At 42.0% G+C, this 24,111-nt stretch overlaps 1 protein-coding gene across 4 annotated transcripts; it reads right to left on the bottom strand.

Moving 5' to 3' along the window:
• Window positions 1-60: 60 nt before the first annotated feature.
• On the bottom strand, window positions 61-23,846 carry ppp4r1l (protein phosphatase 4, regulatory subunit 1-like). 4 transcript variants are annotated; one of them, XM_049601802.1, is made up of 20 exons: window positions 23,753-23,846; window positions 21,313-21,357; window positions 20,635-20,764; window positions 18,096-18,202; window positions 17,065-17,207; window positions 16,772-16,918; window positions 16,026-16,133; window positions 15,227-15,292; window positions 14,789-14,947; window positions 13,326-13,450; window positions 11,015-11,532; window positions 10,606-10,919; window positions 8,645-8,731; window positions 8,337-8,522; window positions 6,522-6,683; window positions 5,941-6,041; window positions 4,928-5,048; window positions 3,862-3,996; window positions 3,490-3,631; window positions 61-2,181 (listed from the first exon to the last, which is right to left on the bottom strand). In XM_049601802.1, exons 1-20 carry the CDS (start codon window positions 23,757-23,759, stop codon window positions 2,036-2,038), a joined length of 2,949 nt encoding a protein of 982 aa, XP_049457759.1. In that variant the 5' UTR covers window positions 23,760-23,846; the 3' UTR covers window positions 61-2,035. The 4 variants fall into 4 exon arrangements, with proteins under 4 accessions (XP_049457759.1, XP_049457837.1, XP_049457926.1 ...); XM_049601880.1 differs by having other exon boundaries at window positions 11,015-11,493; XM_049601969.1 differs by having other exon boundaries at window positions 11,015-11,490.
• Between the last annotated feature and the right edge of the window lie 265 nt (window positions 23,847-24,111).

Raw genomic sequence — 24,111 nt, 5'->3', positions numbered from 1 at the left:
TCTCTATTAGAACCGACTGACCCGCAGTGATCAATAACACAAAACATGAGCACAACACACTAATTTTCATCATTTTAATTACAGAATACTAAAAATAACATTACATAAAATGTCTTTTTAAAAGAAACCATTGAATATTACAAAGGTTGTAAATTTTGTAAAGTTAGGATATAAAATCTTTGAACAGTGGTGCATAATTGAAAAGAAAAATAATTTTCATAAAATGTATATATTAACTGTTCTACTACATAAAAAATGAGATGGACACAAGTCGCAGACAGACGAGATGAGTAGACACCGCCATTACCGCGGTGAGCTCTCCTTTCGAAGGAAGAAAGACTTGAGATGCACAGCACACACCACAATCAGCTTTAAGTTCTCAAGTTATGTCTATGTTCAAAAAAAAAAAAAAAGAGGGGTTACCATTTACAACAGAGGGGAACAAACGAGTTCGAGAGACTACAAAAAGTGACTTGGTGACTGCTCCCAATATTCACACGCACACACACGCACGCACGCACTCACGTCTCGATGGGTAAAAACCCGACTACACTGGCCTTGGTTCCATAAACACAAACCGTTTTCCACAGGTTTAAACTGTACAAAAGAGTTGCAAAATGTGGAGAGACCTCATACTTTAAAAATCGTTCCACCGAGACGGAAACAATGATCAGCTCTCGTTCAGTCTCATCACACAGCCATTCCTATATCCTACTGTACAACTGGTCAGTCAGATCCACTGAATGCTACCATGGTCACATAATTCAACATCAGGAGGTCGACCTTAAGGAACTGGAATAGACTATACACAACAAGAGGTGGGGAGGGGAGGGTGGGGGGGACATGCATAATCCAACAGTGTGCTTTCTTTCTTCCTCTTCTTTCTGAGTCACCCTGTGTCACTTCGTCATGAGCCCTTTGTTAAGATGTTTTAGTCAGAGGACATTCAGAGCCTGTTTGAACCGCGGATGTCCCTCTACATGTACGCCACACTGGCCAGTCGTATCCACACAGAGGTATTTCATTAGTCTCCTGCCGTTTGGGAGACGCGTTGTGTCACATTTTTTGGTAAACAGACACGGTGGGGAGGGGGAGGGGGTTCAAAAAGATATGGTTTTAATCAAGAGATAACGCTGAATGGCAGAATCACTGTTCCTTCTGTGCAGTAGTGGTTTCAGTGGTCCGTGAAGACCAGGTGGAGAAATGCAGAGAGAAAAGAGTGAAGGAGAGAAGGTGGAGGTGGAGGGAGAGGGGCAGACGATAACCCAGAGGACGTCTAGGGAGACAAAAGGACATCAGAGACAATGGAGGCATTTAATAGGAAATGAGGCGAGAGAGACACCAGCAGAGCTACTTGGTTTGGCTGGTCTGTTGCTCAGACAGCTGGAGTTTGTTTGTTTTTTGTCACCAGGGATCCAGGAGCTGCTGCTTATTGTGTAAGCTAATAATGCTGTTTAGGTTCAGTTGAGTCCCCCTGAGTTAGTGCACACGTCAGAGTCAGGCAGGCCTCGCCCGCTTGTTCGTTAAGAAATCCACAAAAAGAAGCATTAAGAAAAAAAAAAATCAATTCAGCAATTTTATATCAAGCTTATAATTAGCTTTGGAGAGAAACAGCCCGTTGTAGTTTTACAAGTCTGTGACTGGGGAGGGATGTTAGTGTGGAGGAAGGTGGAGGGGGGAAAAGAGTTCAGGCGTGAATACGACAGCTCCCACAAAGTGGTGCAGCTGCCCTCTGAGTCCTGCTCATTTGCTGAGAACTCTGACAGGTATGCATTTTGTGTTGTGAATGCAATGTGCGCTATGTGGTGCCCAACCAGAGACTGCGCTGTGTCGTCTGAGCATGCTCATACTTTTATATATCGATCGTCTGACATGATTCTCAAGTGGTCGTTGGTGCGGGTCTGCCCAGCAGGCAAGTGGTCGGGGATCTGGTCAGGTGCTGGTGTTGCAGGTTACGCCGACTGTGCATCAGTCAGACAGACAGGTAGGTAGACAGGCAGGTGGGCTGTGATGGGATTCAGGGGGGAGGCGGAGGCTAGATCAAGGGAGCCGTCTCCATCAAGCCCTTGTTGGGGTCCAGGCTGGCAAAGAAGCGGACGTCCCGGTCCTTGTCGGACTGCAGAGCCATCACAGTCTCCTCCAGCTCGTCAGAGTAGGCACAGCCGGGCTCCTTGAAGTAAGCTGGTTACAAAACACAAGACTCTGTTAGTTCAAGTAAAAACCAACCAGAAGATGCTACGGGATGAGTGTAATAGAGAGAAGAGGCAGAGCATGTGTAGAGGCATATTCTCTCCTTGTTGTATTCAAAGCCTCATATATATCATTCGTCTGTACCATAGACCACACTGATAAGGTCTTTTCAATTGGTAAGCAACACTTCGCCTGCATACTCTGTCATATTTTGAGAGTCTGCTCTTTTCCAATCACACACAGAGCTCGTCTTCCGTCTCTGTCTGCTTGTGTGAGCCTGTGTGTGTATGAGTGTCTGCTTATCTAGCAGTGATACAAAGCTATTAATACATACAGAAAAGAAAACAGACCAGATGGCAAAACTACAGTGGCAGGTCGGTGCTGCAGCGATAGTTTTGGCTCGCTTAGGAGCCAATGGAGCAGCCGTGGGGTGCTGTGGCCAACTTCCTGGCTTGGGGGTGTTTCCGCCTCCTGTCTAAAGTTGAACCCGGTGGCTCCGCGAAGCTCTGTTGCCAGCCTCGGGGTGCTTTGCAGCACTTCCACCTCCAGTCTATGTCAGTCAGATGTGCTCTCAGGTGCCGAAATTTGGCACAGATGAATTTAACGTGAACTAGTACTCAGTGGTACTGATGTAATTTGGTCAGTTCTCCTAAAAAAGTACAGAGCTTGGTACCCAACCCTCGGTACAACTAAATATATCTTCTCAAACATGCTCCACCATGTCAAAATCAGGCTGGATAGCCGTTTAGAAAACAGTTAAATATCTCAGGGAACAATCTGTACTGCATGCTGAGTAGAAAAAAGTTTAAAGACAATTCAGTTCTGGCAGTGGGCGGGTGTGTGCTTGAGGCACGCACGGGCGCTCGCTTGTAGCTTCGCCTGTCAAACTGTAAGACCTGCCTGTCACTGAAAATGAATTACAGGCGTGTCAATCACCCCCCATCTGCAAAGACAATTACACTGGGTGACATTTCCTTTTTTTATGATGAACATAGAGTTGATCCCACATTCACCCTCTTGCTGGCGCAAATACTTGCAGAAAATAGTCCCTAACAAATACAGTTTAATCCTGTTTGAGTAATATTTGCTGACCACTACAGCACTCAGCTGTTTCATTTAGCCATGAAACCGTAAAATGAAACTATATATCTATGACTTGCTTTCAAAGATGTAAAACTAACTAACAGAAAATTGGAAAGTAGTGAGAGACTTCGAATTTTTGTTGCCAATGAAACCCTTGAAAAGGCCAGCGCATCATTTAAAAGACAGCATCAGACATTTAGTTTATTTCCACTCTACCTTTCTCCATGACACTCTGTCGTAGAGCCTTGGCCACCAGAACACGGACATTAGCCACTGGGTCTGAGGAGAGGCTGAGCAGGCTGGGCAAGAGGTGCTGGCCGAACTGATCCATGGGCATGCAGTCCTCCTCCACTATGGCCTACAGAGAATACACGGACACAGACAGGCTGGTGTTAAAGACAGCTAGCCAACACAGGAGGAGGGGAGTCGTGCAGCATTCAGCGAGGATGATTTAGCAGCATTGTATGACATTACAGACAACTGTCAGACAAGCAATCAAAGACGTACACAGTTAATTATGGAGGTGAGAAACAGGTAGAGTGAATGCAGGAGCTGCTGTTTAAGAAAAGTGAGATCAGAGCTACAGACCTGGCAGATGAAGGCAAAGGCCTGTCGCCCCACCCACTTGGGACAGTGGCAGAACCTGACGGTGAGCTCGTTGATGAAATTCAGGCCCAGATCATCGGCCCCACATGCATACAGCTTCTGGAGGATCTCTACAACCTGAGAACACAAGAGGTGATGACACTCGTAAAAATCAGGACTTTCAGAGGCGGACATTGGAGCAACAACAGAATAACAGAACATGAGCAAAAACATATGAGATGGTAAGACGAGGCGCTGTTTGCAGCAGCTTTAATGATCGATGCATAGCCTGAAAATGTCACACTGCCATTTGAAGAAAGATTTCAACATCTTAAGAAATACGCTCATTCAATTTCTCGGCGAGTTAAATGAGAAGATTGCACAACTGTTAAAATGAGAGGTTATGCTTTTATGGTCGATTACGTGCCATGCCATTTCTTGGAAGGGTGCGGTAACTTCCTCTTGTCATAAAATGAATTAATTATTACAATCCATTCTTTTGTATTTTTGTGTCATGCCAAGTCACTCGGCCCATCCCCATGTGATTACAAGAAATTTTGTATAAACATCTTCCAGTTTGGCATATTCAAAGCATGTGGGACAAAAAAGAAACACAAACAAGCCAAAAACAAAACAAAAACAATATCAAATAAGCTGTTCACATGAGAAACATCTACAGATTATTTTGATAAAGAGCTAAAGGGCTAATTTATATATTTTATATATTTTGTATCTGAACAGCCAGCTCAGTCTTTGCTCATCTAATCAGGAAAATTTCTTGGCTTTGAGGAAAAAGAGAACTACCCAAAACTATTACTTAAACTTAGTAGGTGTAAAAGAGCCCTCTGGGTGACTACGTGATCAGACTCCAGACACTTTGCAGCCAAGGTAAGATGATCAAAGATGATCAAACATGACCATCTGTCAGGGCATTACTTTAACACATACCTACAACACGTACCGAACATCATCCATCAGCGTGACTCATTTCCCGTTTGTGACCTAAACCATCTGTCATCAGATGTTCCCTGCTCTGGCATTAAAAAAAAAGTCAGTACCGTACACTCACCAGTTTGTAGGAGATCCACCTGACCTCTGAGACTTTGTCAGAGCAGAGTGTGAGTGCTATCTGTCTGAGGTAGTCATACACATCGTAGTGGCTGTACAACTCTATGATCAAGATCAGCTGCCTGGAGGGGGACAGAGAGACAGAGCGTGAGGGGTATGTGCACACTTAACAGTAAAACAAAGTGCAATGTTGTTAATACGAAAGGCTTAAACTAAATAAGCTGCCATTTTGAAAATACTTTCATAAATCAAAATTAGAAAATGAATCGTTTAGGTGAGACTGGCAGTAAATGCACCAGATAATTTAATCTAAGCTATATACGGTGTCAAGGCCGTAACACACCAAGCTAACGGTCAGGTGTCAACCAATGCTGGGCTGTTAGTAAGCGTCTGTTGCCCCTTTTGTTTTTTTTAGCGGATTTAGCCAGTTAAATTAGTGTCAGAGATGGTGGAGCCTGTTGGTCAATCAAAATCACTCTGACTGGCAGTTCAGCTCAGCGCAAGAGAAGAGAAATGAAAGTGAGGAAAGTAAACACAGAGCTGAAGTCAAGAGGGAGTGAGATTGAACCACATGTGTTACATAAAGTAAGATTATTTTTCTTTAGGTGCACTGTGCATATGCTCTGTTCTTTTAACATTGGATTGTGTTGTTAATGTGCTAACAGGCTAACTAGGATCAAGACAGTCTTCCGATTTTCCTATTTGAATGACAAATAAAGACTACAGCTGTCTGCTGGTGTGGAGAGTTGTTTCCTCTCACGCAGGCGCAGTACGTTGGCTGTCTGCTGTAGTCTTTGCAGTGTGTTCATGTGCAACTTTTTGGATGAGCAACAGGGGTCGTTGTCTCTAGTTCTTTTTTTAAGTCGGTTTGGGGTGTCTGAGCCTCTGCATGAGCAACCTTCAGGCCGTCACAGTGTCCATGAGCAAGACACTGATCAGTCAGCCTGGATATAAGAGTCTGTTAAAATCTAAAATGTGATTATTTTCCAATTGGGAGAAGAAGAGGAGACGTACTCTGCCAGCTCATATCTGAATCTCCAGTTGCGGCTGTTGTCCGTCACCATGAACTCCTGCAGCTGGTACAGATATTCTCTCCTCTTGTCTGCGTGCAGCAGCTGCAACAAGAAGAGGCACAAAAAAACAGCTCAGTTATCGAGTACAAACCCAACTCTGATTTTTTTCTTTAACTGAGAAACCAAAACGGCTGCAAAAAAGTGCTCTCATATCTTAACCGAGCTGTGAATCTATCACAGCAACAGTGTTACTGAAATGTCCCAAACTGAAACTTCAGACGAGGGATCAAATGTGTGCACATCCAGACAAAAACAGTCAGATGCAAAGTAGAAAATACTTCACTGCAGGCACAAAAGAGGTCCGCACACTACAGCTTTTTGTTAGGCTACAAAAAGCTTATTTCTCTTGTTCTCTTTGCAAAGCAATATTTCAATCTACAAGATCTCACAGAGTGCAGACCTCCTTTGTGCCAAACAGAAACTTACAAGCCTCCTCCTCTGCATTGCTCAAACTCTATAAAACATGACCAAACTTATTCATCTTACTTGCAAAATCAGCAGGGTATAAATCTATAGTCTCACCTTGAGGAAGTCGTAGAGGTGTTTGAGCACGCCAATGCGGACCTCGTCCAGGTCCTTGAGAAAACCGTTGAAGATGGGCACCAGATCAGCTGCTGTCAGCTGGTCTCCCAGGATCACTGCCAGCTCGTGGATGGAGAAAGCCAGCGTACGCCGCACCTTCCACTGAGGTCGAGGAGGAAGAGGAGGGTAGAGGGGAAAGAAAACAAGAGGATTAAAGCATCAGCAATGAACAAACAAGTATCCTGGTAAAAATATAACATAACTATTTGGCTGCTTTTTAAATATGAAAGCAACCAGTTGTTAGTTTATTCATATTTACTGATAATTCAGGACAACTGTGAGCTTAAAAATGTAACTGAGAGAATCTGAACCCCTTCAGTGACTGGTCTGAGTCTGCAGTGTTGTCATGCCAACAGTGACATTCGGTGCTGTGATGAAGTAATGAGCCACAGTGTGACCGAGTGGTGTCACGCTGTCTCTGCTGCTGTGAAGTGAAGCAGTGTTTCCCTCTGTTCAGTTCCCTTTCTTGCTCACATCTTCAAGCAACGCATTTGTACAACAAGTACTGAGTTACTCAAGTCAAGCCAAGGACATTACAAAAAAATAAAACATGCATAATGTTATGGATTCTCAGTAACACGGCTGAGAGAAATTCTGGCAGCAACTTAAAACAACAACTCGCTTCACTAGTTAGCTTTAAGAAGCTGTGAGGGACACACAAACACTGAGGAGCATCAGGACGACATCAGACTGGCACAATCAAACAGAAAACACCTGATCTATTGGAGGGAAATTACCAAAGTACACACAAGTTCAATTGTTATCTGGCCCTAAAGCACAGTTATACACTGGCCTCATATGTCACCGTGTCATTGTCCTGTTAAAAGTGCATTCATCATCTTGTGAGGATCCATTTTGTTTTCATTTGTTAAACATAATTCAATAATGTGTAATTTAGCTTTGGCAACCATGTAGCTAACATTCATGCCAGTAAAACTCATTTGAAGTAACAGTAATTCAATAAAGCGATCACAAAGAACGACTTTGTGGCAGATTTTTAGGGGTTGAATTAATTTCCATGCTTCAATCCAGACCTTTGAATCATGGCATCAAACTGTGGCTTCTTGGGTTGAAATAAAAAATGATCCAATGAGTGCTGCGGGGGGACTAAAACTTAGCCAATAAGCACCACAGGTTTGGACAAATGCCGTTGTCAAGCTGTGAGCTGGAGCCAATGTGAAGTAATAGCAACAATGGCGAACACTTTAGACAAGACAGACACTGCTATCAAGACTGTTTTTAAATCAACATGTCTTCTTAATATCAATAAAAAGTTCCTTAAAGCTGGAGTGTGAACTTTTGTCTTCCCCATCTGGCAGTGAGAGTGATCACGCAAACACTGTCGAATCTCCCCCACCCCCAGGAGCGCTCTTCTGACTTACATCCTTTTTTAATTTGGAGCAACCACTCCAGAATCTTACATAAAACAAATAAATTAATCTTTTCATCTTTCGCTCTGGCTGGTTGCCATAAAACGCATCACCTGCTGGGAAAGTCGCCACAGACGCCAGGCACCAAAACTGCAGTATACTGTCAAAATATAGAGCTCTCCTTGGCAGCGATAGGCTTAATCAGCACTGTGTGAACTTGTTTGGCAAGGGCTCAAATGTAATGGATGTTCACTGAAATGTAAAAGTCCTGCACACAAATACATGATTATATAAAATAAAAGAACAAGCTACCACAGCCTATATATAGTTCTTCATGTGGTTAATAACTCAAATCAAATATATAATTTCCATATTCTGTGCCTACCTGCACATCAGTAGCGAGGGTTTCATATGTGTCCTTGAGGCAGTGCCAGTTCTGTCGTCCCAGAGTGAGTGCTACTCCCGGCAGGCTAAAGGCACAGTGTTTGGCTATCTCTGTATCCACCGTCTGGGCCCGCGCCGGGTCCGTCATAGAGAGGTACTGATCCAAAAGCTGCTGCGGGATGACATTCTGGAGACAGAGCGAGAGATCAAATAGTTTGATGATCAAAAGGGAATCGTAAGACACAGGGAGATGTATTTAGTAATCCACGTCAATATTTTCGGAGATGCATGAGAGAAGTGCTGACTGACCTGGATCTTGGGCTTATCCTCAAACGCTGGGTTGTGAGCAGAGTCGTCTTTTCCCTCCTCCTCCACACTCTCTATCAGCTCAGACTCCTGAGGAAAATACAAACACACATCAGGGAACAAGCAAACGCACTTAACGTTAACATTGTTAAAAGTCTCATTACTGCTCTGAATTCTCCGTAGATGCACAAGACCTAAAGACAGCTTTACATAGCTACAGAGCCGTCACCTGCCTTGGGCTACAGTGTAGCTGACTTACACCTCCTATACATATGTAATTACATGCTAACAAAGATGCCATGTGAGGACTGTGATCTATGACTAGCTAGTAAGATAGTGTTTTTCAACCTGGTCTGCGTCACCACAGTGTGGGGAATGTCTGCAGATGAACAGTGTTTAGGCCCATTTATACTCCTTAAAGTTCGAAAATAGATATGATCATTTCAAACACTGTAAACATCACTGCTCATATACTTTCATGCATCCTTTCTGTCTGTGAGGCCACTAAATACAAATGTGGAAGGACAAGTCTTTATACTACATCAACAACTCGTTATGCTCCATCATTTTTAAATGTTTTCGTCGTCTCCTATAGTCGTATCTTGCTTGAACTACGCTACACTGTCCACAAAATTTCCAGTGGTACTACTAGATTTTGTTCGTATTGGTAAGCTTTTAAAAAACGTGCACAAACACAGATGAAACAAACTCACAGTATGGACCGAAGGCTCTGGCTGTGTCCATATACGTATCTAACGTAGAGCATAAATGAGCCCTGAAAGACGCCCCCAGTGCTACCAGAGCTTTCAAAATCTGTGATAACATGCCTTGCATCATCTGGAAGATTTTTGCTCACAACGCTGGCAGGGAGTTGCTAGCAATGTCGACGCAGGGGGGGCCTTAACAGTGTTCATCTGCACACACTCTCAGATTTTCAACCTGGCCTGTGCCACTGTGGTGACACACAGACCAGGTTGAAAATCGGCAAAGGAGAACTTAAACGAACGTGCAGTAATCTCCTTCTCAGTAACACACATTTAGCAAACTCCACTCCACTGCAAACTCCTGTTTCTTTCATAAAACGTTAACTTTCATTGTTGAGTTATTCATGAGTGCATGCAAATGCTAAGGACATGAAACCAAATTTTCATGGTCTTTCAAACACAATAATCATGGTGACATGTGATACATCAGCTTAGTGTTGTAATGGTGCTATCAGTAGGAAAAATCTGATGCTGAGCTAAAAATGAAAAACTACACATACTGGTTTACAGAACACCCATTAACACCTTTTATCAAGTGTAAATCCAGCCTAATATATGTAATTACTGAGTAGGAGTCGACCGATAATCGACTGCAACATTTAGTTTTTTAATTTTTTTTATATGATATCCAACTTAAAAATGCGCTACTGTAACTGATGCAACCACCTCTCTGTCTGTAGTCACCACTCTACAGTCTTGCTCAATGTCTCGCCCACAGCACTAATTATTTATACGTCATGAGTCACTGCTTATTAACAGCGAAGGCTGCTGTGTCTCTGATGGGCAAAGATGAACCCAGACTGGAGCCTCTCACTGATAAACTCGAGAATTGTACAGTAACAACAGGATTCATAATCAAAGAAATTTCATCTATTACCTCACAGCTTCAGTGCAAATTCTTTCCCTGTCCCTCTGTCTCGTGTGGGATGCACTACAGAAAAGCGCTGTAAGTGCAGTATGGAGGTATTACACTCAACCAACACCAGGGAAGACAGAGTGCGATACATGCAAAGACGGTGTCAACAGGAATTTGTGTTATTCTATACTTTGACACAACGATTTTCATTTTTTTAACAGTTAGAAGTTGTTGGTTTCCTCAAATACTAATAGTCAGTATTGGCCCTGAAAAAAAGGGTCTGTTCTGTCTTTACCAAACAACAGCTGATTTCACACACTGCAAAGATCTATAAAGTCTCGTACTAGAATCGGGGAGTCAGGAGGAGACTCTTCTTGGTCCTCCAGTGGCTCTGTCTGCGTCTCCTCATCTCCTTGCTCCTGGACAGGGCTCGACTCCGAGGCTGGAGGAGTTTCCATCGGCTGCTCCTCTTCTGTGGGACTCTCTTCAATCTCAGACTGAACCTCCACAGATTTACTCTCCACAGATGGGCTACTGGTGTTGTCATCAGTCTGCTCTTCTGGCTCCAGCTCAGTCGGGCTGTCGTCTGCCGGGCCGTCGTCTCCCGGGCTGTCAAGCTGCGCTGCCTTCAGGGCTGCTGACAACACCTGGACTTGAGCTGGAGGAAAATTCACATGAACAGCTCAATCTACATGCTAATACACTGCCGAAACAATACAGGTAATCATAAGTATTATGGCTGTGTGTACATACCTTGTACATCAGGGTCATCAATGTGCGGTTGCAAACAATCCAAGACCTTCTGGATCTGGTCGCTGGTTGCTTTGCCAGGGCTGGACTTGGAATCAGGACACTCAGGTTCCTCCTCCTCATCCTCCTCTTTCTTTTCCTCCTTCTCTATCACGTCCTCTGACTTTTGACAATTTAGCATCTCCAGTTCCCCGCTGATGTCTGGTAAAGGAGATCTCCAGTAGTGGAAAGAGTTAAAGTTCTCATCTGTTTGCTCTGTGTCCTTTGTGTTCTTAGCGTTGTTTGTGGTCGTGGGGCTGGTGTTGGTGTTTGAAACCGTGTTGGTGAAGCTGCTGCACATTCCTCTGGGAACAGAAGTGTGGTTGTCATCGAAGTTGTGCGTTTCCTCTGCGTCAGCTGTCGACACGTGCTCTGGGGACGGTGTGGCACGGCCATCCTGGTTGGGAGGTGTGTGAGTGATGGTTCTTCCTGTGTGGCAGCTGCTGATGTCAGAGCAGTTCAGAGAGTTTAGGGAGCAGTCACTGAAATGAGAGTAGCAAAATGTATGGTTTTACTTAGAATGTAGTACAGAACAAAGAACAGAAGGCGTACTATATCTTGTCATTAATCTCTGTTAATGTTAAAGTTCCTCTAGAGGCATGTTTTAGAGTATATATAAATACACTGCTAGGATTAATATTTTGTTTAACATGGTTTTCCCACTTATAAAAGTAAAATAAAGACTCTGAAAAGGGTTCAGAAGCAGATCTACTCTCTCCCTCAGCCAGAAATTCTGGATCTGGCCTTGTGCCTCACTCAGCACTGCTACAAGCGGTATATTAACCTGTGAAAGAGCAGTGTGCATCAAGATGGCAAGTGTTAAAGAAAACATTCAAAAGATTCAGCCGTACATTTGTGAGCCTCAGTCTGACCCAGACTCAGATAAGGAGTCATGTTGACACCAAACTGGCAACGCCAGATCAGTTTAGCCAGATGCTGCAGTGTTTATTTCTGGGTGTCAGACAACATAGCTTCAAGGAGCCGGCAGCAAGGACTACATTATGTGACAGAAGGATATATTCACACTGGGATGTTGGACGTCATATCCAAATAAGTAACACCAAAAGTGACTTTAGAGCAGCAAGTAGTTAACAAAGAAATGTTAGCATTTATCTTCACTTGCTAAAATTAATTCATGTCATCTTAAAAATCTCTTTAACGTGACCACAGAAATAAGAAGGAAGCAATTCTGGCTGACACTGGTGATCTGACATTTGGCCAACTCCTCCAGTTAGCTAGTCTTTTGCTAACTTTGCTAACTTAACATTTGACTATACACAAACGTAATGTGTTGAGTGTTGCTTTTACAGGTCCCCCAGTCACATCTTCTAACCATCTTCAAAATTTAGTTATCTTTTCAACACAGATGAGCCTAGCACACGTTTGGCGTACTTCTGTTGGGCACCATGTTTGCTCATCTATGACTGGAGCACAACACGAAAAGGGACTGAAAAGGGTCAACTATATACCAGAAGTGTAATCAAAGTATACAGAAAGATATATTTTGCCTGGCAGAGATTTTTACATTATGTGTAATTAGTCCGTTCTGCGCTGAAGACAGCTACTAGCTTCCATGTTAGTGATGAAGCTAATCTAGTTTGCTTGGGATAAGTCTGAATCTCACATTTTAGAGAGTACAGACTTTGCCCCCTTCAGCAGAGTGACAAACTTCACACAGATGCAATTTAATATAATGAGGGTCAGATATTTTGGGGGAGCTAACATGAGAAAAGCAGGTTTTTGAGTGGAGGGGAACTTTAAGCACCAGCTGCACTACCCAGAGCCACTAGCTAAATTTTCCATTAGCTTCTGAGCTCACCATTGTTGAGTTTTAAACAGAAACAAACTGCAAACCCTAGTTCAGCATTGGTCAAACATACTTAGAGTGTTAACTGAAGCATTTCAGAGTAAATTTCAAACTCTACAAAGTAAAGGTGATGTGATTTTCTGGGTAAAAAGGAGTGTCACCTTCCTTTCATTTCCCTGTTCCTGCAGATAGACCTTTTAACAAAAAGAAAAATCTGGTCTGACCTGATCACACCCACTGAATTATGACCGTGATTCATCGGACTTAAGATGCAAGGCTTTAACCTGTGTCTGTGCAAACACAAACTTAAATTCATGTAGTGCCACAGTCTATTGTTATAGTACTGCGTGAGCATAAATAATAGGGCTCACTAAATGAAATAACACCATCTCTGTCAAGGTTTGGCCTGCTTTTAAACATCATTCTTTGATGTAAACCAACAGCTGTAAATGAATGTGTTGTTTTTACCTGTCCAATGTACACCTGGGGACCTCTAGTAGGGCGCCGTCCTCTCTGAAGTGAAGGCCTGTGCTGGAGGGATTGGCAAAGGTGGATATGAAACGCCCCAGAGACTGAAAGGCAGCCTGTCGCACCTAAAAGTGGAGCAGAGAGCAATCGGTCAGTGTCATCATGACAACAGAGATTTATCAGAACTATAAAGCCAATCGTCTTCATCTGCTCGGGATCTTAACTCGTTCATGAAGAGGATTAATTGCTTGGGGCACCATGATTTTAAGGGTCTGAGTCTGATAGTACACGGACACTGATAGTGAAACAGCATGCAGATCTGTTTATAGTACAGCGGGTGTCTGCAGACACAGACAAGATCACACATGTTCATCTGTGCACACGGTCTGCGTGTCATACATTCTGGGCTCCACATGGACCCCCATGGGCACGGGTGGATGCCAAAATATACATGTCATTTTCCATGTCATGTGGACACACACGGATGCAGAAAGTGCATTGACACCCTTCAAACTACAACAAGGCAAGTGTCTGTGGTTTGTTCACACCTGTAGTATCAGCAGGAAAGTCAAGTGTCTGTTACCTACACTGCTAAAGTCAGTTGAACAGGCGAAGTGAAGGCAATGTCGGTACCAGTTACAAACAGGCTCAATAGTGAATGACAAGCCAATGTGTGGATTTTGTGTTTTTTGTATTTTTAGCTGAGCTGGACCAGAGAATATGCGGTTAAAACAGATCGGTAATGCCGTTTGGCCTTGTTGTTCTCTGTGAAGTTTTCTGAACCTGGTGTGTTTTATGTGGTGTGAGCACTGCAACAGACTCCTTCTAAAAAACAGCCCTCTAAATGGTTCCACTAATAACTTAGGAGGCAATTTGGCTTTATGCGCTCTGATTAATTTGGCATGCAGTTAACACACCAGTCATAATTTTATTTTAAGAATACCTCAACCCCTGGCATTTGCTCATGGTGTTATTCATCACTGTTTTGGCAGGAGGAAATAACAGGAGTAACAGGTGAACCAGCTTTAAAAGAGTTATATTTTCTTACTAAATAAGTGCTGTGTGGTGGATTTAATTTATGCCGATGTGGGAAGTGGTTCATGTGGATTGCAGACGGATAAATATTTGGTAAGGTAACTGATAAATCTTTAAAGAAACTTTAAATAAATAAAGTAAATTTAAGATCGGAAATGTGCTAAGTGGTAGCATGGGTGGAAGCAACATTACTGCCACCTTTTTGTCTCTATCATATATTTTTTTCTCTGTACAAATTCATTCATTTTCAGAGTACCAGTTTCTTATTTTAACATTTTACTGAACTGTATGAAAAAAGGAACAAGATGTGCACAGTGGTGAGGACAAAAATGTTTCTAGTACAAAGGAAGTTACACATAAATGTTCTTGTCATTTTATGCAATACAAATGTTCCTGTGTGCGTTTTTAAGTACGTGTACGTCTCTTACCCAGCGAGACTGGTCACTGATGAGGCTGATAAACAGGGGGGACAATTTTGCACGTCGCACTTCTGGAGAGGTGGAATTGGAGACCATCATGAAGCACTCGGCGCAGGCTTTCCTGATGCCCCACAGACTGTCTGAGCACAGATCGAAGAACTTGGGCATCTAAAAAATGAAACCGAGTCAGTACAACTTGAAACTCACTTTTAGTGTTTGAACTGTGAAGGGATTTATTAACAGCAGGGGTGCAAAGAAACTATGGACTCATTCACGGGAAGCAAAATGCAACACACGGTGAAGTAACAGGGCAGCACTTTAACTATAATGCAATCACACCTCAGGAAATTCTCAAAGGAAACTAGTGTTACACATGTTACATAATGAAGATGTGAATGGGGTTGTGGGTTAAGATTTTTCAGTCAAAGAAAAAGAAGAGCTTCTCACCAGTAGTTTTTCTGTGGCCTCCTGACCCACAATAGAACAAAACTCTCCAAAGTTGGCTGCACAGACCTGGAACAAATTGTACAACCAAACTAATCAACAACAAGTCAGAGTTTAAGTGTTAAATAAATAGTGTATAACATTTTTTATTTTTTTTTATAACATTCTTTTTAACCATTGATAACAAACTGACTCAAGGGGTTACAGATGGCGCCTTAAAAGAGTGCTAGTTAATAGGAATATTAATAATTCTAGTGAAGGGGCAGATAGATAACAGGGGCAGTGTTCGCTGAAGCATTTTTTTCCTGAGGCCACTGTATTTTCTGAATTCTTTGTAATGGGAGCGCCTAATTTTTTCACGGTGTGAAATACGGATTTGTAGTTTTATTGAGAGCAGCTATGGGCAGCTCGGAAACTTATTTGAGCTTCTGGGATAAAGCAGCAAAAAAACATTAATGAACTTTTTGAAGTTTGGCCTCAGAGAAAAGGGGGATTACACTATGGCAGAAAAAGAGCTCAAAAAATTATTAATGTTTGACCACATTTGCAGCTCCTAAATACCCCTCTCCAGCTGGCACCAGTTACACCAGAGAATTAACATTCCTCACAGAAAACAACAGCGTAGTGTCGCTGATGTGCAAAACAGAATTAAGGCTGACTCTCAGTGTTATTGAATTTATCCAATTCGACTCCAGTCACAGCTCTTCCTTGTAGGTTAAAATCATTAGTACTTTCAGACTGTTAAGAAGTATCTTGACCTTTGAGGTGGTGGAGGAGGTGAAAATGATTTGGAAGTCGTTACCTTGCGAACTTGAAAGAGTCTGGCGTCACTGCACAGGTCGCAGAAGCGTGGCAGCAATAGATGCTCCACTGTGTCTTTGCTCAGCATGGTGACGACTTTACACATGATCTGTAAGAGGAGACGTATGGAGAGCATTTAGTGCCATCACAAGCCGGTCTGTGCTTCAATTGCGTAACCATCCTGCACCGATGAAGGAAAACCAGCTGAATATCTGAACTGAAAGCTTCACGGAAAGCTGAAAAAATGTGCAACTGAGGGAAACAATCGAGGTATTAAGAGTAGAGACGGAAAGAGGCAGCTTGTGTGTGAGTGTGTTTTTCAGGAGGCTGAAACTTGAGAAAACTTGATTTGAATAACGTTAAGTGAGCAAATAAAACTAAATATAATAGAATGCAAATATTACTCACATCAGCTTTTGAGCTTTTGCATTAACAACTTTTAAAAAACTGACAGTTCAATAACACATGACAAATCACAGTTTATACAAGTCAAAAAGAATCTCTGTCGGCATCCATCAAATCAGAGGCCATTTTTTATTACTGACAGGTGACTGAATCAGATAAAGGTACGGACTGATCGCAGTAAAGCAATAAAAGAAATCTACTGTGTCTCTCTGCGGTTTTGTCCTGTACCTTGTGGTTTCAGGTACATTTTATTCAAGCACATTTCCCTGATAATAAATCACAGCCTGTTTCTTTAATTAAACCTCTTACGCAAACCAAATAAATAGAAGAACAGTTTCTTACAGCGACTGCCTCGATTTTGTAGTCGTCGTCACTGCTGGGTTCTGTGAGCTCAAGCAGAACAGGACAAACTTTGGTCTCCATATCAGCTTTAGAGATAAGGCCCTGCTCCAACAGAACAAGCAGCGCCGCCTGACTGGTCTTCCGCACCTGAACAAGATGAGAGGATGTTAAAAACCTGGACAGTGAACTCCAATTTCCTAAAAGCTCTCAGAAAATGAACACCGAACAAAAAATAGGAGTAGATATTGTTGTTTTAAGTGTAAAAATGAGCTATCTGTCAATTTGAATCTCACCTGGTTATTTGGATCCGTGAGATATCGGACTACAATGGGTACCAAGTATCTTGAGAAAGCTGCCGGGAAGTTGGGCCGACTCTCGTGTAAGAACATGGCAATGTTGGGGACCTGCTCCATCAGTTCGGCTCGTACTGTGGGCTCTGAGTACACACATTAATGTATGAGCTTAATGTAAAATCATGAATAATGAATTACAGTGCAACAAGGGATTTGTCCGTGCAACCATGTTAAGATTAAATCCTGAAAAACTTTAACAGAGAGGCAATGTCCCCCTCCCTCCCCGTGGACGTATAGTAGAGAGACAAATCATTTTTTGGTCCTGTTTGAATTGTGCCATGAATAACACACATGATGTTTGCAACTTTAAAAAGATCATTTTGCATGTCAAGAAAGTCGCAGTCTGTTGTAAAACTATTTAAGTATGAGACTGTGAAAATATGTAATTAGCAAGACTACACACACAAAAGCAGCATAGGTGATGTCATACCTTGCTGAAGCTGAAGTGTGTTTTGTACTAGGATGATCTCACATGAGCAACATGTCTACCTCTTGTTTCGCATAGCTTCAGCTCTCAACATGGCCAGACTTGTAATGATTTCACCTCTTTTAATATGTAGTCCTCTGTTATGGAAGAACAGAGTGAAGTTGCCATGGTAACAGCCATGTTGGTGTTGGTGATGTATATTGTGTGAGAGGAGAGATGTAGTTCACTGAGCGGTTTTACACAGAAAAAAAAAAAAAACGGCGACTTTCTTGACTTGCAAAATTATGTTTTAAATTGGCGAAACATCAAATGTGTAATTCATGGCACAATTCAAACAGGATCAAATGATTATTTGTCTCTCAGCGTTGAGTGCCCCACATTATTTTTTCCAAAATAAGGTCTCATGGGGGGACAGTGGAAAGGGAGGGACTTTGCCTCTCTACTGCATTTCATAAAGAGTAAAAAAAAAAGAGGAAGAAACCACAGTCAAAAAAACATTGAATCATCGAGAGACATGACATGGTGAAAAGGAAAAAGCATCTACCTCCGTCTTCTGACATTCTGGCAACTGTCTCCATGACACTGATAAAGTCATTTTCATTGTCACTGAACTCTCGAAGCACATCAAGCAGGCCGCGAGCCACGATTTGCCTAGAAAGCAACAGGAGCATCAAGTTAGTAGACTGCCTGCCAATACCTACAAGTGCTGAATGCACACAGCGTGACACACAGCCCTGACAGAGCTGTCAAGTGCATTACACACACACACACACACACACACACACACACACACACACACACACACACACACACACACACACACTTAGAGATGACGGGAGGGCCTGAACCCTGCGAAGCTGAGCATGAAAAGCATGAAGACAGGAACTAAACACATTTGTGTGAGGACAACAGAGCACTGTTATATGTTTGCAGAGGACTTTAATACACTGAGGCCATCTGGCAGGCTTTTACGACCCACTACCCGGAAAGTACCACATCAAAATACACATTATAAATCTCCCAAAATACATAAATAAGCATACACCGAAATTTGTCATCATTCATAACTAAAACCCTGCACAATAGGGCTGCTATTGTCAACCTATCGCTATATTTAGACTGACACCATTCACCCATGGCTCAACAGAAGCCTTTTTGCATTCCTGCACTACAGAGTTAAAGCAGGTATTTGATTAGTAAATGCAAAGGAATGCAGATAGCCATACAGATGACTTAAAAAAAATCTGGCGATGACTGAAGATCGGATGATATGTTAATCTCACATTCAAATTTTCCAACGTGGGGTTTGTGATACAATTTAGGCACTACTCAATACAATTTATAGAGTGAATATGAAGAACAGAACGTCATATAATAACAATGTATTATTGGGCAACATTGTGCCCAAGCTTGTTTGAGCCATAAAACCTTTCAGCAATAATTTTCTTGCAATGAGTAAACAATCTAACTTTCTTTTTAATTTATGCCGTATACATAGCATAATATACGAACCAAAAAGACCAAAAAAATAACCTAATTTGGTGCAAAAGCTAAATTATGGCTGAACAGTTTCCTGGTAGAGTTTGACTCTGTTAAAAAAAGATGAAGAGGTAATCTGAGTATCTGGCTACATCTTCATCACCACTTTCTGTATAAGAAGTGACACCTCTGAGCCATTTGCCTGATGTTTCCTTGATAAGAAGTTCCGCTAGGTTGCAGATGTTTCCTTGTTGCTTGTCGCTAAGGGCAGCATAATGCTCTCAACACAAATCATTAAGATGAAGACGCGTCTACACGACTGCAGATGAATTTGAAATCACTGTTCACATGTCAAACAGGGTTCTGCTCACTTTCATTATTTACCACAAGCTTGGCGTCCACACCAAAATGGCAAAAGAAAAAATGTATTCACCCTCTTTCTTGTAGAAAAATTTGGTGGTATTTGCGTGGACACGGCCATGGTCAAGAAAGGAGACAGTGGCTGAATTAAAGCTTTAGTTGTAAACTGTTATAAAAATAACTTTTAACTCGAATTTGCTGATACTGTCACCATATTACATGAGACATGACATGATAATACATGAGACAGGTAATCTGTAAATAAATCATATTCCTCTGCCACCTTGTATTGCTTCTAATGGCATTACTGCACATGAACAAAAACAACAAATCAGAGCCGCGGAGTCTCTAACGTAGCTGTCAGTGATGTCAATCTCTGCTCATGAACTGCAGTCAAACTGTCAAACCAAGCAGTGCTGATCAAATATGAATCAAGATTCAGTTGCTGCATTGCTTATCTCTAATGCAAATGTTTCCTGGAACAGATTTTACTAGTGCACTGTTTAGCTGTAAAATGACAACGTTTGAGACCCGAGCACCTTTTCGAAAAACAAATGAGCTAAAACAGAGCGTGACCCACATGCCAGGTCACAAACATTTGCATTTTACAGCTAAACAGTACACTAAAATATATTTCTGAAACTTCTGAGGTGATAAATAGGCCATGCAATAAGTCTTGATTTATATTATGATTTATATTCTAGTTTGCAAGTTTGACTGCAGCTCACAAAGTGACATGACTGACAGCTGCGAAAGAGGCTCCTCGACTCTCGCTGGTTATTTTAGGCTATCACTGGCTGTTTTCGGTGCACTGTGGTAGATTCTAGCAAGTGCCTTTCGAGGTGTAGGAGGGGGACACACCATTTTTCTCAGTCTCATACAATACATCGTGGATGTAGTGACAGTATCTGTGAATATGACAAAAAGTTCTTCTATCTAAGCTTTGTAGAGATACCTCTACTTTCAACCTCAGTTGCAGGCAAGTTATGTGTCATTTTATCTCCGAAAGCAGGCTACCAACAGCTGGAGAATGCTAATAAAGAGTAATCTGAGTTCTGGTTGATGCTGTAGCAGGTCAAAAACACCTGATGTTTTCTCCCCTACAACACACATCTCTGTATATACATTGCACTAGTTTTACAGTGCATCCCCTCAAACTGAAACCAACCATGAACATCCCACTGTTCGATATTTAGCATTTTGTGTGTTAAGAGTTAACACCCTGACCACAGTGCTCCACTTACCTGTTGAAAACATTTTCGCTGAAGGCATACTTCTCTAGCCTCCCCAGAGGAGTCAGGTTGTCTTGTCCTGCATCGAGGAAGGCTGTGATGCGGATGCCATCGCACTCTGATCCATAGTCATCAAATCCAACTGTGGGATGGAAAGAAAAATCATTTTACATTCACACAAACTGGAACCGTCTCTGTAGCACACAACTGATGCCTACAAAAACAAAACATCTGAATGAGGATGCTGACAGATGCACCGCAGTCGTCACACAGTGCTGTGTTAAAGAAACTGAGTCAGGCTAAATTTAAGGAGCGAGGACCCGCCGATGTGTGAATAAAGCAGAAAACCTCAAGTCTAACTAATTATCCCATCTAATGTTCCAACCATAAACACAAACTGGCTTTGCAGCTGGATCCAAACGCTGTTTCATTGCCCTCGCTAATGCAGACAACAGGGAATGTCGGCCTGTATGACGGCTAATAATAGCATGCGTAAAACCCTGAAATACTAATGACAGCTTTATATTTCACATGGGTGACTGGGGTTGCCCTGAAAGGGGACACTTCCATATACCTCCCTGCTAAAGGGAGGGAAAACAAAGTCCCACATGTTTACAATAAACAAATCTATCGATACAGGTATTGTTCAATGTGGTTTTATTAACAAATTAAAATAATCAAAGTACTCACAATCATCCAGATCGTCATGGCCATCTTCAAAGTATAAAGATAGACCTGCAAGGATAAGGCAGTTAGAGGGAGAATCCATGGTGGTAAACATGTCATCCACATACCATCATTCTATACACCACTCCCACTACAAAATGAAAGGAGTTCTGTGTTGGCAGGTTTTACAGACGGACAATTACCAAGAAGGGACAAAGTCTCCTTCAGTAAGATTGACAATAAATCGCTGTGGTCTCGCTGATAAAACATTTTGCAAAACTGAAAGTACGTCATTGTCAGTGACGTGACGTGTTAGAGGAGGAAACCAAAACAAGTCAGTAAATATGAACGCAATGTTCTTGCTGTATCCTAAATTATGTCTCAGTTACTTTTCTTTTAAACACATGCAGTTCATCTGGTCAATAAGTTAGAAATAATCTAGGCGTGTCATGTGCACGAAGTGAATGTGATTAAGTGATTATGTTGTTGTATATACACTTTTGTGCAGGTATAAACCCAAGAAAGACCTGTGGGTCCAAATGCTGCTAATAAAAAGTTAAAGAACCTCTGATTTCAGTGAGTGCAAGGTACAAATTAGCACCATCCACGAGCCAAATGCTGGTGAAATATGAAAGTGGCAGATGTGCTTCATTCACGAGCCAAAAATAAATAAATACAATAAAAAATAAATTAATAAAAAAAATGGTAAACTATTGGATGGGTGGTAAAATTTGAACATTTACTAGCGATTTGGCTTATGGGCAAAAAAGTTAATTTTGCACCCTGAGTGTGTCGGAGCTTTTCTATTGTATATCTGTGTTTGACTCTATCTGTGTATGTCTTCATACTTTTTGCAGACATGAGACACCTAACCACCTGTCTTCACTCCCTGAGGTGCAATTTTTTATTTCATTTTTATACCAAGATTCTTGTGTCCTCAATTGTTTGGCGCTATTGTTGGAGCCATTTGTATTTGGTGAATAGAGTATTTAGTACGCTTATTTTAATTTGAATTTTTTGTTTCATGTTTCCTTTTAAATCTAACAGATGTTAATAATGTAGTTTTTGTAAAGTTGCTTATCTATATCATGCAAATGTGGCATCTCAATTTCCCTGCATGAGATCAATTATGATAAAACTGACTTATCTACTGTAAATTCCTTTAGATCAAACCACAATCATATTGACTAAACTATTCAGAATCTGTTGGATCATGTAGCCAACTTTACTGCTTAAATGAAAACTACAAATCAGGAACTAAATCAGAATTCACCCAGAATCATTTCTACAGTGTGTAGCTGAAAATTGCACATTAGTTATTCCATTATCATGCAGTCTAGTGTGGTGTTTCTCCTGGATCCCACAGAGCTTTCACTCAGACACTAGGAACAACACACAATTATAGTATGTGTGTGTTTAAGGTGATTTTAAATACAGCTGATCTTCAGCTGAGTCAAATCACAACCACCTTAACAAACTAGTTGGTTAGGTCAGAATCAGGACATATTATTTGTTGTACTGCCTGAAGGTAAGTGTAAAACAGTGACTAAATCAGTTTATCCTGGAATAACTTAACACTTGATTAAAAAAGGTACTTCCAGTTTCTCTTCTCATTATCACACAATCTTATGTCACAGACACAAACGTGTACAGAGGATAGTTTAACAGACATTTGCGTGATAATGCTATATGTCTTTCCTGATTTGTTTCCAGTAACACACAGCCATGAATGCAGAACAATAACTCAGAGTAATGCAGTCAAGAGAAAAGCCCAGAAAGAAGTCCCAGAAGAAGAAGCATGTGCTGGGACGGCTAATGCCAGTGTTTACAGCTGGGCATGCAGGGGAATGTGCTCCAAATATAAAAACAACTCATATCCCGAAAAGACACATTAAACGTGGTGTTTTGCGTGTGGAGTACATAACGTTACGACTGGGTTAACAGCACTCCCTAAAACATGTTAGCAAAGAACAACATCTCCCCTTTGTTATGCTATAAAGGAGGATTTGGTCAGCTTATGGCTGAAAATGACTTTAGCAACCCGGCTAACGTTAGCTAGGTCAACTCGCTAGCCTTTGCTATGACAACAGCTCGATAATAAGCACGGCTGAAAGCATGTGGTGCTGTCTAACTAATGAAGACAGTGGTGATTTAAAATAACATCTACAAATACTGAGCAGTTGTGTGTTTAAATGTAGCCTCGAAGTCCCACATTTCGATACCCATGAGTAGCTTTCGTTAGCTATAGCTAGCTAGCGGTGCTAAGTTTGCTAACAAGGCTTGTCCAGTCCTCTCGCTTGACTTGGCTCGCCTTGGCTAGCGCTTTGCCTGAGAATACCACAAATGCAGCAAAGCAGGAGCCGCTATTTTAAATATTTAGACTCCGAAGTCCACAATACCGCTTCAGAAGTGCCAACACAGCGCCAAAGTATTAGAGAAAACACTATTTGAAAAGTGCCATTACCTGCCATCTTGAGTATCGGCTCGGCTCTGCGGGCTGCCGTCCCGTGTGGGCTGTCACCACCGCACAGCTGTCACTCAAACAAGGCAGCAAACTACTTCCTGAAGGTACTTCCTGATGCTGGGATCCACCGGTCGGTTATCTTTTATAACAACCCGAACCGGCAACCGTTTCTCAGCTCGGGCAAAAACTCGACATAACTGGGCATAAATAACTGTGGGCTTTGTGTGTTTCTCCAAACAAAAAAAAGAGCCGGAACAGTCACGTGACCGCACGGCGTAGTTCAAGATGGAGACTGAGCGATTTGGTGGCTTCACGGTTAGCTAGCTAGCTGTTTACAATAATCACAATATGGCAAATAC

Source organism: Epinephelus fuscoguttatus, linkage group LG1 (genome assembly GCF_011397635.1).
Source record: "Epinephelus fuscoguttatus linkage group LG1, E.fuscoguttatus.final_Chr_v1".
NCBI classification, from domain to species: domain Eukaryota; kingdom Metazoa; phylum Chordata; class Actinopteri; order Perciformes; family Serranidae; genus Epinephelus; species Epinephelus fuscoguttatus.
This window is presented reverse-complemented; position numbering and strand designations above follow the sequence as displayed.